This window comes from Pipistrellus kuhlii, unplaced genomic scaffold, assembly GCF_014108245.1.
Source record: "Pipistrellus kuhlii isolate mPipKuh1 unplaced genomic scaffold, mPipKuh1.p scaffold_m20_p_11, whole genome shotgun sequence".
Classification (NCBI taxonomy): domain Eukaryota; kingdom Metazoa; phylum Chordata; class Mammalia; order Chiroptera; family Vespertilionidae; genus Pipistrellus; species Pipistrellus kuhlii.
Window position 1 is genome coordinate 12,105,126 of NW_023425416.1, and position 20,079 is coordinate 12,125,204.

At 36.2% G+C, this 20,079-nt stretch overlaps 1 protein-coding gene across 1 annotated transcript in view; it reads left to right on the top strand.

Moving 5' to 3' along the window:
* The window catches only part of DNAH12 (dynein axonemal heavy chain 12), a 203,643-nt gene that overhangs the window by 72,066 nt on the left and 111,498 nt on the right, over positions 1–20,079 (top strand). Inside the window, exons 22-31 of the mRNA XM_036430765.2 lie at positions 1,020–1,141; positions 1,231–1,513; positions 4,091–4,210; positions 5,108–5,264; positions 5,491–5,663; positions 8,965–9,117; positions 9,810–10,049; positions 10,373–10,618; positions 10,948–11,067; positions 15,675–15,784. Of these exons, the coding sequence (XP_036286658.1) occupies positions 1,020–1,141; positions 1,231–1,513; positions 4,091–4,210; positions 5,108–5,264; positions 5,491–5,663; positions 8,965–9,117; positions 9,810–10,049; positions 10,373–10,618; positions 10,948–11,067; positions 15,675–15,784 (1,724 nt within the window). The remainder of the gene's footprint in view (positions 1–1,019; positions 1,142–1,230; positions 1,514–4,090; positions 4,211–5,107; positions 5,265–5,490; positions 5,664–8,964; positions 9,118–9,809; positions 10,050–10,372; positions 10,619–10,947; positions 11,068–15,674; positions 15,785–20,079) is intronic.

The window sequence follows — 20,079 nt, forward strand, 5'->3', positions numbered from 1 at the left end:
CCAGATGGTAAATATTTTGGGCTTTGTGAAATATAGTTTTTCTTTTCTCTTCCCTCCCTCCCCCAACAAGACAACTTTGCTGTCATTGTAGTGAGAGAGCAACTGGACAATTCATAACTTAATGAATGTGCCTGTGCTAAGTAAAATTGTTTATAGACCCTGACATTGTTGTGTGCCATGAAATATTATTTTTTTAACACTTTAAAACTGTGAAAACAGCCCTAGTTGTGTTGCTCAGTGGTTAGAGTGTTGGCCCATGCATTGAAGGTGCGCAGGTTTGATTCAAGGACCAAATCTGGATTGCAGGTTGGATCCTGGCCCAGTCCAGGTGAATGCAGGAGGCAACCAATTGATGTGTCTTTCTCACATCAATGTTTCTCTCTTCTCTCTTTCTGTGTCTCTCCCCCCTTCCATTCCTCCCTTTCACTCTCTCTCTCTCTCTCTAAAAATAATAAGGATAATAATTTAAAAAATTAATGGAAAAAATCCTCAGGTGAGGATTAACAAAACAAAGAAACAACAAAAAGGTGTAAAAATAATTCTTCACTTGTGGGCCATAAAAAAACTGGCAGCACAATGTATTTTAAAAAATACATTAAAAATCAAGTTGTGCTTCTTAAATAGATACAATTTTTATTTGTTAATTATACTTCATAAAACTGAAAAAAGAAAAAGTGCTAGCAGGCTGGATTTAGCCCATGGGATGCAGTTTGCCAACTCATACATCTAATGTAAAAATTGTATCACACACCAACCTAATAGATTCTTTAAATACTAGTAGACACATCACTTTTTTAAAAAGTATGTGAGAAATGAAAATATGCATGACAGTCATAACTTCTCATTTGTAACTAGCATATTGAACTAGAAGAGTTGTAGTTTATTGAATTTTAATAATTTTCCATGACAAAAAATCTTATGACAATTTTCATACACTTTTTGACATATAGATTAATGTTTAGGTCTTATAATTATATCTAACATACAAGTGATGAACTGAATGCGTATGTTTCTTTTAGGTTCTTGCTGCTACTTCTTTAACGGGTTTATTGGAAAAACTACAGAACTGCAATGAACTTTTGGAGAAAATTATGAAAGGGCTTAATGCATATCTTGAAAAAAAACGACTTTTCTTCCCTCGGTATGATGGATAATCATTTGTGTTATTCTTGAAAGCACTTTCTGATGTGTGATGAATTATAACTAAAGCTTTTGCATGTTTTTCTCTAGTTTTTTCTTCTTATCTAACGATGAAATGTTAGAGATTTTGTCAGAGACCAAAGATCCACTTAGAGTTCAGCCTCATTTAAAAAAATGCTTTGAGGGCATTGCTAAATTGGAGTTCCTTCCCAATCTGGACATTAAGGCTATGTATAGTTCTGAAAATGAGCGTGTGGAGCTGATTGGACTTATTTCCACGTCTGCAGCACGAGGTGCTGTGGAAAAGTGGCTCATTCAAGTGGAAGATTTAATGATCCGGAGTATTCATGATGTAATTGCTGCAGCCAGGCTGGTACGTTTCCTAGGATTTAATGTATACTTGATAATTCTGCAAATGCTTTCTTTTAGGAGGTTTTGAATGGGTACCAGTAAGTTAACATTTAAAGTTCTTACTATTTACAACCATTTATTATTTTATTTACTCTCTTGTTGTTTCTAACAATTAATATTAGTAAGAATTAATAATATGTGATCATGTGCTACAAAAGAATAATAATAAAGTATATATAATTTAGGATGGGGGTGGTAGTTCTAGTGATAGACAATTAGAGGAAATAAAATTGAAACCGAGAACCAATGTATAAATAGGAATTAACCAGGTAAAGAACAAATAGAAGACGATTTTGGTATCCTATGTAAAGGCCCTAGGGTCAGAAAAAAACTCAAAATCAGGTTTTAAATGCATGATCTAGCTCACTTACTGTGGTTTACACTTAATTACTTACAAACATCAAACTTGAAATGAGTTGAATGAACATTAAAGGAGGATGTATATTTGAAAGAAATATAACACCTGAGCAGTACTTGTACTTCACTTATGCTAATCGAGTTAACCTAATTTTGTATGATAAACTTCAGTATATATCTGCTTTGGGGGACCACAAAGGAACAGTTGTGTAGTTTAAAAAAAATCATTTAAAAAGGCATTGCAGCCTTATATCCAGCAATTCACTTTATGTTTGTGAGCTATCCTTTTTCCTTTACCAAAACCTCAGGAAACACATAACCTTACAGTGGATATTATGTTCAGTTTCATTGTTTCTATAGATAAATATTGACCTTTCCTCTTTTTTTTTCTACTTATGACTCTAAACAAACTAAAACACATAGGAAAGAATCAACATTTCCCATCAAGTATTTCCTTAATAAATATAGAAGTGTATTTTCCATGTATCTAGCAATGGCTTATCCATTCTTTGAAACTCATCCTTCTTTGAACTTGTTAGCTTGTCATTTGCATTTATTTCTAAATATTACTAATCAAAAGGTATTTTAATTGTGTGTGTGTATATATATATATATATATATATATATATGTATATGTATATGTATATACAATATATATATCCTTAGGTTTATATCTAAGGCATGTTGAAAATGGTGTTACATTAAAAATGATGATGTATTAAATATATAGTTTCTATTAGCATCAACTTCAATCTTTGTTTTGTAGCTGTTGTTGATTTTTCAATTTATCATTTGGATCTGCTATTATAATTTACTTCTTTTTTTAAAAAAATATGTTTTATTGATTTTTTTTTTACAGAGAGGAAGGGAGAGAGCTAGAGAACTAGAAACGTCGATGAGAGAAACATCGACCAGCTGCCTCCTGCACACCCCCTACCGGGGATGTGCTCGCAACCAGTGTACATGCCCTTGACCGGAATCGAACCCGGGACCCTTCAGTCCGCAGACCGACACTCTACCACTGAGCCAAACCGGTTTTGGCTATAATTTACTTTTTAATTAAGTTCTTTTTTCAACCATAAAATCTCTTTAAATACATAAAAATGTTAGAAAGACATGAAAGTATACTTTGAAGTCAAAAGCCCAGATTGTTCAATATAATTGAACAAAATACAGGCAGGGTAAAGCAAAAGTAGGTTTTTCAATTGTGAGCATGTGAAGCACAGAGATTATTATTATTTAGTAATTATATTATTTTCCATAGGAACAACTGTGAACTTACTTTTGCCCCACCCTATATATGATTATTCAAATGATATACTCTGGTCATTAAATTTTTAGAATTGCTATGGATTAATAATACAAGGGCTCTAACTACTAGGCCAATTATCCACTAAGTTGTATAAGTCTTCTTTTACATAATTTATTAGACTGATTTATTTATTTATTTATTTAATTGATTGATTTTTTTTTACAGAGAGGAAGGGAGAGGGATAGAGAGTTAGAAACATCGATGAGAGAGAAACATTAATCACCTGCCTCCTACACACCCCCTACTGGGGATGTGGCAGAAAGCAAGGTATATGCCCTTGATTGGAATTGAACCTGGGACCCCTGAGTCCACAGGCTGACGCTCTGTCCACTGAGCCAAACCGATTAGGGCTATTTATTTATTTTTAAAGATGTTTTTATTGATCTTAGAGAAAGAGAAATAGAAACATTGATGAGAGAGAAACATTGATCATCTGCCTTCTGCATGGTCCCCACTGGGAATTGAATCCACAACCTGGGCATGTGGCCTGATTGGGAATTGAACCAGTAATCTCTTGGTTCATGGGAAAATGCTCAACCAATGCTGGCTAGGCTGATTTATTTTTTTACAGTTTAATTTCTGTAATAGAAGTAATATATATTCTAACAGAAGTAATATGTATTCTATGCACAAAACTTGACAACTCTCCACAGCAAAAGAAGATAAACATTATATACATATTTTAAAAATATAATAATTTATAAAAAATGTTTAAGTATTATAAATAGTCACCTAATATTTTTCATTACTATGTGATATTCTAGCCTACAATGTACCAAATATTTTGCTTCTCTGTTTGTTAGACATTTAGCTTTTTTTCCCCCCCCTTTAGAAATCTTTTAAAGTTAGAAATGCTTTCTTATTATTCAGGCATATCCAGACTCTGCAAGAAGAGACTGGGTTCGAGAGTGGCCTGGACAAGTTGTACTTTGTGTTTCTCAAATGTTCTGGACTTCTGAGACACAGGAAGTTATAAGTGATGGGACAAAGGTAAATCATTATTTGATTTTAAGTAACATTCTTTTCTCTATGCTATGTTTCTTAGTTAGCTTATCTGTTATTTTTTTTATTTTTTTTAACTTTTTATTAAGGTATTATATGTGTATATATCTTACCATTGTCCCCTTTATCTGTTATTTTTAAAGCAAATCTTCCCCTGAATTTCTACATGTAGCATTAAAATTATATATTTATTAGTAGCCTGGTGTACAAAATTCGTGCATGGGAGGTGATGTCCCTCAGCCCAGTCTTCACCTTCTCCAATGTGGCATCCTTTGGGGGATGTTCAACTGCCTGTTTAGGCTGATCCCAGCCGGTTTAGGTTTGGGCCTAAACTGGCAATCGGACATCCCTCTCACAATGTGGGACCACTGGCTCCTAACCTGCCTGCCTGGTTGCCCCTAACTACTCCCCTGCTAGCCTGATTGCCCCCTAACTGCTCCCCTGCCAGCCTGATTGATGCCTAACTTCTCCCCTGCTGGCCTGATCACGCCAACTGCCCTCCCTTGCCACAACCCACCTCCTTCATGCCAGGTGTGAAGACACTGGGACTGGCCTCCTCCATGCCTCATGGAATCGTGGGACACCTAGGCCTCAACACATGGAGTGGCAGCCAGGCCTGCCTTCACTGTGCATGTGGCCATCTTGTGGCAGCCATCTTGTGGCAACGTCATGCACGAGGCCACATAGGCTTTTATTAGTATAAATTTGAGAACTTGTTATTATATTTTATACTAGGCTTAGACTAAAATCACTCTCTTCTATAATACATTTCTTCATTGAGGTATATTATGAAGTCAGAATTGTTTTGTATAAGAGTAAATATATAAGACACATATTTTAGGTGCTCTATGACATTATTAGTTTAATTGCTTTTTTATTTTGCAGGGATTAAAGAAGTACTATAAGGAACTTCAGAATCAACTAAATGATATTGTAGGGCTGGTTAGAGGAAAACTATCAAAGCAGACCAGGACTACTCTGGGTGCTTTGGTTACTATTGATGTCCATGCTAGAGATGTGGTCATGGACATGATTGATGTGGGTATGTGACTTTTTTCTTTAATGTTAAAGATAAAATATCAATAACTTCTAGCAACAAAGACTTATACTACATGTATACTACATAATTTATCTTATATGATATTTTCTGCATATTGGAAAACATGAATTATTTTAATATTTGGTATTATAAAAGATGATAAAATACCTATTTTTCAAATTATTTCTATTTTAGGATCATGTATCTTGTTTTACTTTATTCATTTTAGGTGTCTCACAAGATACAGATTTCCAGTGGCTTGCTCAGCTTCGATATTATTGGGAATATGAGAATGCTCGAGTTCGCATCATTAATTGCAATGTTAAATATGCTTATGAATATCTTGGCAACTCACCTCGACTTGTCATTACTCCTCTAACTGACAGATGTTACAGAACATTGGTATGCATTTAAATTATTTTAATTCACACATTAAAGTTTACTTTTTGGTGACATATTTTTTTTGTCCAAATTTAATATGGCTATCCTCATTTTATTCTCTATTTGGTGATAGTTGAATACAGCTATTCCTTTCTAATTCCATATTTCTTTTATGTGAAATTATCATAATGAATATTTGATTCTGGGTGCTTTTGTAGAATTCAAGCATGTTTGAATTCTAACATTTGAAAATCATGAGTCATTTCCTTTGGGGATAATTAGAAAAAGGAAAATATGGAAGATTTTAAAGAGAAAAATCAAAGCTTTAGAAAACAGTATCAGTTTTTGCAGTGGAGTTCTGGGAGAGATGACAGGAAGATGAGGAAAGTAAAGTTGGACCTTAGAACTCCAAGTTAGTTCTGTTGAATAGGAGGGAGAGACCTGAAACGTAGGGAGTTGGCCCTGTGGTCTATGTTTGGTAGGAAGGTATGAAAGATAGAGCCATGACTATTAAAATAGAAACATTAGGATTAGGGTTGCCAGATAAAATACAGACTCCCAGATAAATTTGAATCTTATCTAATAAAAGAGTAATATGCAAATTGACCATACCTTCGCTATACCCACCAGACATGTCCACCAGCCACATCCACCAGCCAGTCAGAGTGAGTATGCAAATTAACCCCAACCAAGATGGCTACAGCCACAGAGAGCAGGAAGGAGGCTTGGGTTTCCCAGGCAATGGAAGAAGCCAAGCTTTCCATCTGCCCTAGCCAGCCTAGGCCTCCACTCAAGAATACAAATACAGCCGAAGCCGGTTTGGCTCAGGGGTGGAGTGTTGGTCTGCAGACTGAAAGGTCCCGGGTTCGATTCCGGTCGAGGGCATGTACGTTGGTTGGGGGCACATCCCTGGTGGGGGGTATGCAGGAGGCAGCTGGTCGATGTTTCTCTCTCATCGACATTTCTAGCTCTCTATCTCTCTCCCTTTCTCTCTGTTAAAAATCAATAAAATATATTTAAAAAAAAAAAAAGAATACAAATACAAACAGAAATGATGGCAGCCACAGGGCAAGCAGAAGGCTTGACTTCACTCCAGACTACAAAGTTTCAATTGTAGAAGGTAAATAAATTCCAGATACCAGGGTCTCCACCGGGACCGGGCCTAAACAGACAGTTGGACATCCCTTGAGTGGTCCCAGATTGGAGAGGGTACAGGCTGGGCTGAGGGACACTTGCCCCATGCATGAATTTCGTGCACCGGGCCTCTAGTATAGATATAAAAGGCTAAGTGTCCATCTGACTGGTAGCTATGAAGCACAGAAGCTTCCATGACATGCACGGGCCATTTAAAATTAAACAGCAAACCAACAAACCAACACTCAATTCTCCCAAGTGGGACACAGGCCCTGCCACTACCCCAGAGCAACATCCCACTAAATCACAGCCAATGCTGCTAAAGCCCTCTTGTGCAAAATGTGGCCCATAGCTCAGCCCAGCCTGAAAATGGTCACTGTGGGTGCTCGGTAATGACGTCATGTGGCAACCCCTGGCTTTCTCTCCCTAGCAACTAGCCTCCTTAAAGTTTCTTCAGTCCAGGAATATGACGTGCTTTATAGCCAGGAACAAACATTTCACAGTTCAACCAAATGTTTGTGAAATGTTTTCCTGTGTTTTATCTCATTTGATCTTCACAGAAGTCCTGGAGTAGGTACATGGGAGACAGAGTAGAATTCTGTTTTCTTTTCATTAGCTGGAAAACGGAGACTTGGAAAGTTTAGAAATTTGACCTGACTGAAATGGTGGACCTTGAAAATGACTTCAGGTTTTCTCAAACACTGCTACAGTTGAATATTTTACCCTTTGTTCTCCCTGACTGATCTACAATAATAATCTGCTTCATGTTGATATTTATTGCTGTGTTGTTCACACTTACCTGAAAGAGAAGTTGGGGTGCTCCACTGGGTTGGAAAAAGTTTAGCGAAATCATAAATCAGGTCTAATTAGAGCAAGCTTATTCTTTATAATATAAAAGGCTAAGTTGACTTGTGCATGCGCAATATATATAAAGCTCTCGCTGGAGCCAATTGCACACTTGTATTTTGATCTGTCATTGTTGATCGTGAATTTGCTTGACACTTCTATTACAGAAATATAGTGAATAGCGATATTAAAATATTTCTTATTTCCTTTCGATGTGCATGAATCCATGCATCAGTACACTAGTCCATAATAAAGAAATATACTTTAAGCATTTTCTTGAAATTGTAAAGGGAGAGGTTTCTAGCAATCAAATGAATGGATATTAACAGTGTAGCATTTAACATAAACTTAAGATAGATAAAATATCATTGATATTGCCTTTATTTAGTTGTCTATTGTTTTATTTTAGTAAATGTAAAAATATTATTTTATAGGTTTATTTATTTTTAAAATAGTCTTTTAATAGAGCAGTTTTAAGTTCTCAACAAAATTAAGTAGAAAGTACGAGAGTTCCCATAAAGCTCCTGCCTCCCCATATGTACAACCATGTGTTCCTTAACTTTATTTCTCCTAAAAGGAGTTGAGTTTTACAAATTCTCGTATTGGTTTTTGTGAAACAAACTTCATAGTTAGAGAGTTGACTGTAATCTATGTGCTTCTAAAAATGTTCAGCCACTGTTTCCAGTTATTATGGAAACCCAGAAAGCATTCAGGTACTGCTGATATTGTAGTTATTGAACTTAAAGACTAAGTGAAAGAAAAAAAATCTATATAATTAATTGTAAGGCAAGGCAGAAAGCAATATTACTAGTAAGAGAAATATAGAATAGTGTTATGGGAATAGAGAACATACAAAGAGTATCAGGATCAATAGCCAGGGTGAATCATAGATCAAATTATATAATAGGTCATATGTTTCTCTTCCAACTGATGGGCTTTCATTCATAACACCCTCTTTCAGATATGTACTCTCTTTGAGGCTAGCCAACAGATTGTCATTATGGGACTCTATAATCATCTCCACAGCCACTTCTAGTTAAACCTTTCTGACCAAATTGTAACACCTCAAAGCTTCTTTGTTTTTAAAGGCAAATGAAATATTGTACATGTAAAGTATTAAAGGATAAGGAGATTTTGATACATTTTCACTTATATGAACTCCATAAACTGCTTATTTTTTGTATAGCTAGAAAATTGTGTGCTAAAAATTAACTGAAAAATATAATTTTATTACTGCCTCTCTGAAGTTACAACTAAAACTAAATCCATTTTGGAAGTGATTATCTCTGTTGTTGTTTTCAATTAAGCATGGCTTTCTTTTCACATAAATGTTTCTTTTCAGATAGGTGCCTTCTATTTAAATCTTGGAGGTGCTCCAGAAGGGCCAGCAGGCACAGGAAAAACAGAGACCACCAAGGACTTGGCTAAAGCTCTTGCTGTACAGTGTGTGGTGTTCAACTGTTCAGATGGGTTAGATTATATAGCAATGGGAAAGGTAAAGTTACCTTTTAAATGATACCAACTTACAGCTAGGTTTAACTGAATAAACTGAAGCAAACTTACCCGTATTTTCCGGCGTATAAGATGACTTTTGAAACGAAAAAAAGTCAACCGAAAATCGGGGGCAAAGACCAAAATTGCACAGAAATTACCTGGAGATCTTGACGGCAAAGTAAGTCTTTTTTTTTTTTGAAATGGGAGGTAGTCTTATACAGCGAATATAGGCCTAAACCTGTTTTTTTTTTTTTTTTTTAATATATTTTATTGATTTTGTACAGAGAGGAAGGGAGAGAGATAGAGAGTTAGAAACATCGATGAGAGAGAGTCATCGATCAGGTGTCTCTTGCACACCCCCTACTGGGGATATGCCCACAACCAAGGTACATGCCCTTGACCAGAATCGAACCCGGGACCCTTCAGTCCCCAAGCCGACGCTCTATCCATTGAGCCAAACCGGTCCGGCTAAACCTATGTTTTAACTGTAAAATTAGGGGGTCGTCTTATACGCCGGAAAATACGGTTAAACATTATTTGAATGTAGTTTAAGCATTACTTGAACATTGGGTTTATATCCTTGGGCTTTTATTAACCTTAATTTTCAGTTTTGACTTAAAAGGTTAAATATTTGTTTTTAACAAGTGATGCCTTTTCCTAAGAAATTTTATCTCCCTTTTTTCTGGTCTTTAGTTTTTTAAAGGATTGGCTTCTTCTGGTGCTTGGGCGTGCTTTGATGAATTTAATCGAATTGAGTTGGAAGTGTTGTCAGTGGTAGCTCAACAGATCCTTTGCATTCAGAGGGCCATTCAACAGAAGCTGGAAGTGTTTGTTTTTGAAGGGACAGAACTTAAACTCAATCCCAACTGTTTTGTAGCTATTACCATGAATCCTGGCTATGCAGGACGTTCTGAATTGCCAGATAATCTTAAGGTAATATTTTTTAAGAATGTAAATTTGTTCATCAAAAGTAACATCATAACCCACTCAAAAGGTATATTTTCTCACGCATTTTTGTAATTTCTCTTTTCTATTTTCTGCATGGTAAACCTCCAAAAACTCTTTTAGGTACCTAAAAAAAATTAAAGGGCACAAAACTATTGAAGTGCTAGTGAAAAATTACAAAGTTAATGAAAAGGTGCTGCATTGGGGGAATAAACTTGGGTATCAACACGTTATCTTTGGGTTCTTATGCTTAGTATTAAACATAAGTTTCCTTTATGTAAATAATATATTTCATTTATTATATACTTCAGGTTCTTTTTAGAACAGTGGCTATGATGGTTCCAAACTATGCCCTCATAGCAGAAATCTCCCTCTACTCCTATGGATTTTTGAATGCAAAACCTCTGTCTGTGAAGATAGTAATGACCTATAGGCTTTGCTCAGAGCAGCTTTCATCGCAGTTTCATTATGACTATGGAATGCGAGCAGTGAAAGCCGTTTTAGTGGCTGCTGGAAACCTAAAACTAAAATTTCCAAATGAAAACGAAGATATACTTGTAAGTGTTAAATTCATACATGTAAAAGAAAGCCGGAGTAAAAGATAATTTTTTTTAAGTATGGTTGATGAGGAATTATAAATAGGCAAAAAAGAGAGTTCTTTCTTTGAGCCTTTTTATAAGAGGTTGAAATTATAGTTTAGGGGTTAAGTTATTCATTATACTTTATGTAAATGCAAGGAGTCATTTTGAGTCAATAAGCATAGTGATGGCTGTTCAGTATGGGGATTCCACGGAACAATATAAAATAGACTTTGACTTTGGGCATGGTGGAGGGAAGGGCAAATACTGGCAATTAACTTAATATTGCACTTTTTGGATGCTTTTAGCTTCTTCGATCAATTAAAGATGTAAATGAACCAAAGTTTTTATCACATGATATACCCTTATTTAATGGAATTACTAGTGACTTATTTCCTGGCATTAAACTTCCCGAAGCTGACTATCATGTAAGTAAACCTTTTAGAATAACTTACTCTGCAAACAAATTTAACTGATGACTTAATAGTTTAAAAGCTTTTATTAAATGGGTGAAATCATTCTGTTTGGAGGATAAACCCCTATTTTTGTGACCTTAATATGAAAATGAGTAAATTTTACTAGTACCTTCTGTTATATGATACTAGGGTTAACAAGGTTCAAGTCAAAGATAATGATTATTGTAAGAGAATAAGTTTTATTTTCTATCTTGTGATTTCTAATACTACTATGTATACTACAATATAATATTGTTGTAGACTTCAGCTGGTAAAAATATGCTAAGCTGAAAGTGGTAAAACATCTTATGTTAACAAGGATTTGTTTCTCAAATTTAAATAATATGCTTGCTCTTTTTTAAAAAAAGGAAACAAACTATGCATATTTCCAATTCTATTTAAATTATAGACATTATAGGAGGCACACACACACACACACACACACACACACACACACACACAGATACTAGAGGCCCGGTGTACGAAATTTCACGCACTGGGAGGATCCCTCAGCCTGGCCTGAGCCCTCTCACAGTCTGGGACCCCTCACTCCTTACTGCCTGCCTGCCCGCCTATAGTGGAGGCTCCTGCCACCACTGTTGTGCTCTCCAGCCATGAGCCCAGCTTCTGGCTGAGTGGCACTCCCCTTGTGGGAGCACACTGACCACCAATGGGCAGCTCCTGTGTTTAGCATCTGCCCCCTGATAGTCAGTGCATAGCATAGTGACTGGTTGTTCCGCCGTTCAGTCGATTTGCATATTAAGGTTTTATTATATAGGGTATCTTTGTGCTATTTATAGCTGTAACATAATATAAAGTAAAACAAAATTAATTATAAACAAAGCAGTCTCAATTTAATGAGATGGATAATTTATGGCTAAAACTAAATTGTTACATTATGGTAGTTTCTATGGTAAATTACACAGTGAAGATTGATTTGAATTCTACTTTAATCCTAAACTACTTTATGCCATATGATGATTCAACTCTTTTCACCCCTTCTCTCTATTGATATTACTATGAAATCTTTTTTTGTTGTTTGTTTGAGCTTTTATATCATTAAGTTATCACTTGACTTAGAGCGTTATTTACTTTTTGCCTTCTTTTGTTTTTAATCTTCAAACTCAAATACTAATATATGTCCTATGGTAGTGTCAGATTATGGTGATTCTAGTGTATTTTTCACAACCAACAACCAATTTTCTGATTCTCTGGACACCAGCTGGGTGTTCAACAATTCAGTTCTGACACTAACTACCTGGAATTAGTGTCAAATTCCAGACTGGAGCTTGGTTCTATAAAACTATCCCTCACTTCTAATAGCAGTCTCAAGTTCCAGGCCACTGTACTTCAGGGGTTTCCCTGACCTCCCCCCCCCCCCGCCTCCCAGGTTTGATAATTTGCCAGAATAGCTCACAAAACTCATAAGCACAATTTATTTATATTTACTGGTTTTTATAAATGATACATCTCAAAGCAAGGTATGGGAAAGTGGTAGCAGTGGAGCTTCCATGCCTTGCAACTTGGTGTGTTCACCAAACCAGAAGCTCCCTGGATCTCATTCAGAGTTTTTGTAGAGCTCACTTTTCAGCCTTCTCCATCTCCTTCCTCAAAGGTTGATAGGTAAAGATGAAAGTATAGCCCTCTAATCAATGAGTCTTTCTGGTGACTAGTTGCATACTGAGGCTATTTAGTATCCTTAACCTAAGTAAACTCAGGTGTGATTGAAAAGGGCTCCTTGTGAATAACAAGACTCAAGAAATTCCAAGGGTTGTAGAAGCTCTGTGCCAGGTAGAGGGGAGGTGTCAAAGACCATGTATATTTTTGTATTATAACTCATATATAATTATAAAGATAATTCAAGATATGCTAATATGATTTTTAAAAATAAAAAATCTTACCATTCTCTTGGAGAGTTCTTGCATTCCTGTGAATACAGAAAATAAACTCATGGATCCATAGATTCCAGTTTGAAAAATACTACTAGGACTTCAGTAGTAAAACTGGATGCTTAGGAGTGTTTCGTTACCTAAACTAACAGATTTCTGATATGCTTTTTATTACAAACAAATGGACAGATTAAATTTTGAGACAGTGTAATTACCATTTATGATTATATATTATGTAAAATTAAGACATTAAATTGAGTAAACATTCTCATGCTAAGAAAGGGAAAGCAGTGGTCTGTTCAATAGAAAACAGCAAGTAGGTGTTTTGCATGACAGTACTCTGTAGTGAAGGCACATTCTAAACATGTAAAGCATGTAAATGAGTTTAAAGAATAGTTTTGCAGTCTATAATCCTTAGTCTTTCACCAAATTCAGGAAATGCAGTATTATTTAACCTGGAACTGAATTAACTGCTATTATTGTATGCCTTAATAAATAAATGGTAGTTAAGTAGGATTGTTCACAATGAGTTATACACACACATCATATCATTCTTAGACTTAAGCTACTGAAGCTGGAGGGATTAGGTTGTATATGATAAAATCAAATAACTTCTAGTCATTGTGAGCCTAAGCTCATAGGAGGAATGTTGGAAATTTTTACACTCTTTGAGATAAATAGGCATATAATGCCCACTTGAAATCTTACTAAAATAAAGGAATAATTTAAGTATAGACTTAGAAGCTGACATGATGATGCTTTTATTGTATTTGTGATGATGGTACATATGATTGAAGCAGCCTGAATCTTGCAAAAGTATAAAGTTGTGTTTTTTTATATTGCATTTTATTTTTTTTGTTGCTATTATAGAAGAAGATAGAACAAGTGGAAATGTTTTATAATGCTTCATGGAAATTGCTTTTTGTCTTTCAAAGTTCCCTTGTGTAGACCAATGCTCCAACCACTGAGCAACACCAGCCAGAGTCTAAGTCAGAGTTTTGTTGCAGAGTTGTTAAGCTTCAGTTTATCTCTGGTTTCAAATGTTTTTAAGAGTGAGAATTGTCCTGTATTATAGGGCCCTCCATATAGCAGAATTTTGGGATATACATCCCAAGACTAAGGAAATTTCTCTCTGTATGTGTCTTATTCAGTAAAAGCAGAGAAAAAGCTTTGCACTTGAAGCTCTTCCAGATTAAAATCTGTCACACATGACCATTAAAATCTCTGTTGGTTTCTCCTTACTTCAGCAAAGTCCCTATGCCTCTGGCAGATCCAATCCACAAACATCTATGTTCACACTTAAAAAATGCTCCCAGGGGCAAAATTAGTTGTTGAGATGTATTCACCTAAGAAAGGCTCATTCCTTTCTTAAATTTAATTCTTTTAGACTTATTTGTATTCAAAGTGTTCCTGTATCTTCAAATATTTATGGATATTTTTTAGCTTCTCTGTTTATTTCTAGATAGTACAGTACAAAGGATTTCTTGGCATGTTCTTCTATATCCTATCCCAGTGATCGGCAAACTCATTGGTCAACAGAGCCAAATATCAACAGTATAACGATTGAAATTTCTTTTGAGAGCCAGATTTTTAAAACTTAAATTTCTTCTAATGCCACTTCTTCAAAATAGACTCGCTCAGGCTGTGGTATTTTGTGGAAGAGCACACTCAAGGGGCCAAAGAGCTGCATATGGCTCACAAGCCACAGTTTGCTGACCACGGGCCCATCCAAAAGTAAAATTCTGGAAAACACTATTAAAAGGAATTGTATCATGTAGCATATGCCTAGTGCTATCCTATATAATAAAAGGGTAATATGCAAATTGACCCTACTGGCAGAATGACTGGCAACAATTGGTCACTATGATGCACACTGACCACCAGGGGGCAGACACTCCACATAGGAGCTGCCCCTGATGGTCAGTTCCCTTCTGCAAGGGGGTCTCTGCTCAGCCACAAGCCGGGCTGACGGCTGCGAGCTAAGGATGTCTAACTGCAGCTTAGGCCCACTCCCTAAACTGGCAGGTGGACATCCCTCAAGGGCTCCTAGGCTGTCTTAGGGATATCTGACCTCCAGCTTAGGCCCAATATCCCGGGGAGCAGGCCTAAGCCAGCAGGTGGACATCCCCCAAGGGGTCCTGGACTGCAAGAAGGTCCAGGCTAGGCTGAGGGACCCTCCTCCCCAAATTGCATGAATTTTTGTGCACCAGGCCTCTATTATTTTTAATAACTTCTAATGGGAAATACTGATAATTTTAAAGTATTTTAATTTTGTTCCTCCTTTCAATTAAAAAGATAAAGCTTTAGGAAATAATTTATCAATATAAGACGAGAGGCCGAGCGCACTAAATTCATGCTTGGTTATGGTCCCTAGGCCTGGCCTGTGGGCTGTCTTCCTCTGCTGTGGAAGCTGACCATGCCCCCTGCTGCCACCCACCCCGGTTCCCCATTTGCCATCGGGAGATCGGAGCCTGCTGACTGGGGAAAGGGACCGAGGGTAGTCAGTATGCCTCATTGTGACTGGTTGAGTGGTCATTCTGCCATTAGGGTCAATTTGCATATTACGCTATAATTTGCATATATAGGATAGTTTTCTTATTTGTAAATAAAAGGTCTACATTTATAAGTATGACATGATTTATAGTGTAATACTATTTTATAGAAATGCATTCCATTTTTCTTTTATTTTAGGAATTTTTGGAATGTGCTCATGAAATCTGCAAAGCACAAAATCTTCAACCTGTGAAATTTTTCATAGAAAAAATGATTCAGACATATGAAATGATGATTGTTAGACATGGGTAAGATTATGGATTAATATTGACTGACAGTGTTAGATGTTATTTTTAAATTAAGCTATTAAAACAACCAAAATTTGTGTATCAAAAGACTCAGCAAACTTCATATGCTAGGTAGCTAAGGAGGAAACAGCTTCCATCTCCTAATCCTATATCCATGGCTTAAAAACAAAAGTTTATTTCTTTCTCATGATACATGACCAACAAGGATTGGTAAGGCTAATTCAGTGATATAGCATTAATGATCAACACAACTTTCCCTTTTGATTAGGGGTGTCGAACTCAATCAGAGAAGGGGCCAAAATCTAAAATCCAGCCTAAATCGCGGGCCGAATGGTTTACTGAACAGTCATAAACTGTCATTGTGATGGAAACGCAGCGGAGTGCAGTGATGACAGCGTGGTGCGGGCCACATTGCAAGGCCTGGCGGGACGGATTTGGCCCGCGGGCCTTGTGTTTGACACATGTGCTTTTGATCATCAAATATATTATTCAATCTCTGTCATAAAATACACTCTTTCCTTCTCAAGGAGACAACCTAAAAGTTCCAATCAATCAATGAACTAGACTCAAAATTCAGGATATCTAGATGATACATGATCGTTTCTGTATCAAATTTGGAAGTTGTGCTTGACCCAGAGACTTAGGAACTAGAAAGACAAGTTATCTGCTCTTCACACACTCAATATTATAGAACTGGTTTACCAGAACAGGATTATTAGAGCATACACTCTCCTTCAGAAGTAGAAGAATAGGAGACAAATAGAAGATATAGCCAACACTGACTGGTAGCAATTCTGAAACCCAGGTGGGCATATGGGATCCTAATTCCAGAGACAGATTGAGTGAAACTAATGAATTTTAAACTTCAGGACCTCTCACTTATAGGGGCCCCTCCAAGGAGTCATAAGTTATTATACAGAGTGTCATTAAAGTTTCTGTGGACATTTTGTATTTATATATATATATATATATATATATATATATTTTCTTCTTTTTTTTCCCCTTAGCCTCCCTCACCATTGTATAAACTCAAAACTCCATAAAACCTGCATCCATATTTGCTTTATTCTCCCTGTGAGGGGCTTTCCAGTTAGCTGTTTTCTGTGGACCTTGGTTCAACCTTCTAAGAGGTCTTTTCATCTCTATTTTCTTTCCTGGTCACATGTGAAGTTGACAATAGAGAAAATGTCCTTGGAGTTAAGATGTTTTCAGCCTGCTTCCCGCTTATAGAAAATTGATCATTATTTTTTTAGATCATTATTATTTTAAAGGGAGGATTTTTAAAGAAACAACCTTTGTATTATGTAATTTTTCAAACAAGCAAAAATAGAGGTAATACTAAGACAATCAACCCCCATGCATACAGTACCCAAGGATCTTTTTATTTTTCCACCTGAGGATTTGTTTATTGATTTTAGAGAGAGAGGAAGGGAGAAGTTGCTTCCTATATGCGTCCCAAAGGGGATCGAACCAGGTATATGCCCTGACTGGGAACGAACCCAAAACCTTTTGGTGTATGTAACTAACCCACCTGGCCAGGACCCCCAAGGATCATTTTTAAAAGTCTTGAATATTCACATGTGTTTTAGCCTAGACTCATGGTTTCTTTGTCAGTAAACTCTCAAAAACAATAAGCTTTTTACCTACTGGTAAAAAGCAGCTCTATGTACCAGTAGCCACAACTACAGTCCTTATTAAGTTAAATGTTTCTGAACTTCCTTTTAGTGTCCTTAAACCTATCAAGCTTAATACAGAGGATCACATTCTTAATCTGTTTTCCCAGAACTATTTTATCCTCCTGAAATGATTACTGGGAACCATATTAATTTTTTTTAAATAAATTATTATCTGTGTACATATTTTACCATTGCCCCCCCCCATACATACCCTCCCTCCCCAGAGTTTTGTGTCCATTGGTTGTACTTATATGCATGTATACAAGTCCTTCGGTTGATCTCTTATCTCCCCCAGATCTCCCTACCCTCCCCGCTATAATTTGACAGTCTGCTTGTTGCTTTACTGTCTCTATATCTATCTTTTGGTTCATCATTTTATAATGTTCTTTATTATCCATAAATGAGTGAGGTCATGTGGTGTTTCTCTTTCATTCACTGGCTTATTTCACTCAGCATGATGTTCTCCAATTCCATCCAGGTTGCTGCAAATGATGAGAATTCCTTCTTTTTTAAGGTAGCATAGTATTCCATTGTGTAGATATACCATAGTTTTTTTTATCCAATATCTGCTGATGAGAACCTAGGCTGTTTCCAAATCCTAGCTATTGTAGATTGTGCTGCTATGAACATAGGGGTGCATATATCCTTTCTGATTGGTGTTTCTAGTTTCTTGGGATATAATCCTAGGAGTGGGATTACTGGGTCAAATGGGAGTTCCATTTTCAGTTTTTTGAGGAAACTCCATACTGTTCTCCACAGTAGTTGCACCAGTCTGCATTCCCACCAGCAGTGCACAAGGGTTCCTTTTTCTCCGCAACCTCGTCAACACTTGTCATTTGTTGATTTGTTGACTTGTTGATGTTGGCCATTCTGACAGGTGTGAGATGGTACCGCATTGTTGTTTTGATTTGCATCTCTCGGATAATTAGTGACTTTGAGCATGTTTTCATATGTCTCTTGGCCTTCCTTCTGTCTTCTTTTGAAAATATTCTATTTAGGTCCATTGCCCATTTTTTAATTGGATCATTCATTTTTCCTTTTATTTAGTTGTATAAGCTGTCTGTAGATGTTGGAGATTAAACCTTTATCAGTGATAACATTTGCAAATATGTTCTCCCATACAGTGGACATTCTTGTTGTTTTGTTGATGGTTTCTTTTTCTGTGCAAAAGCTTTTTATTTTTATGTAGTCCCATTTGTTTATTTTCTTTTTAGCTTCCATTGCCCTAGGGGCAGTATCAGTGAAGAAGTTCTTTTGGCATATGTCTGAAATTTTGCTGCCTGTGGATGCCTCTAGTATTTTTATGGTTACCCGTCTTACGTTTAAATCCTGTAATTATTTTGAGTTTATTTTTGTGAATAGTGTAAGTTGGTGATCTAGTTTCATTCTTTTGCATGTATCTGTCCAATTTTCCCAACACAATTTATTGAAGAGACTGTCTTGACTCCATTGTATATTCGTGCCTCCTTTGTCAAATATTAATTGAACATAGTGATTTTGGTTGATATCTGTGTTCTTGATTCTATTCCATTGATCCATATGTCTGTTCTTGTGCCAGTACCAGGCTGTTTTGAGAACAGTGGCTTTGTAATACAGCTTGAAATCTGGTATTGAGATCCCTCCTACTTTACTCTTCTTTCTCAGGATTGCTGTGGCTATTCGGGGTCTTTTATTGTTCCAAATGAACTTTCGGAAAGTTCTTTCTAGGTCAGTGAAATATGCTGTTGGTATTTTAATGGGGAGTACATTGAACCTATAGATTGCTTTAGGAAGTATGGACATTTTGATGATGTTGATTCTACCAATCCATGAACATGGTATGTTCTTCCATCTCTTTACATCTTCCTCTATCTCTTTTTTCAGTGTCGTGTAGTTTTCCGCATATAGGTCCTTTACTTCCTTAGTTAAGTTTATTCCTAGGTATCTTAATTTTTTTGGTGCGATGGTAAATGGAATTGCTTTTTTAGTCTCTGTTTCTGTAAGGTCACTGTTGGTGTATAGAAATGCCATAGATTTCTTGGCATTAATTTTGTATCCTGCTACATTGCCAAATTCATTTATTAAGTCAATTAGTTTTTTAATGGAGTCTATTGGTTTTTTTATGTACAATATCATGTCATCTGCAAATAAGGATAACTTTGCTTCTTCTTTTCCAATTTTGATGCTTTTTAATTCCTCTTCTTGTCTAATACAATGGCTAGTACTTCCATTGTACTATGTCAAACAGGAGTGGCGAGAGTGGGCATCCCTGTCTTGTTCCTGTTCTTAGAGGGAATGGTTTTAGTTTTTGCCCATTGGGTATAATGTTGGCTGTGGATTTATCATATATAGCTTTTATTATGTTGAAGTATGATCCTTGTACTCCCACCTTGTTGAGAGTTTTTATCAGGAAAGAGTGTTGGATTTTATCAAATGCCTTTTCTGCATCAATTGATATGACTATATGATTTTTATCTTTCAATTTGTTTATGTGATGTATTACGTTTATTGATTTGTGGATATTGTACCATCCTTGCATTCCTGGAATAAATCCTACTTGGTCATGGTGTTTGATCTTTGTGATGTTCTGCTGGAGCCGATTTGCTAGAATTTTGTTGAGGATTTTGGCATCTATGTTCA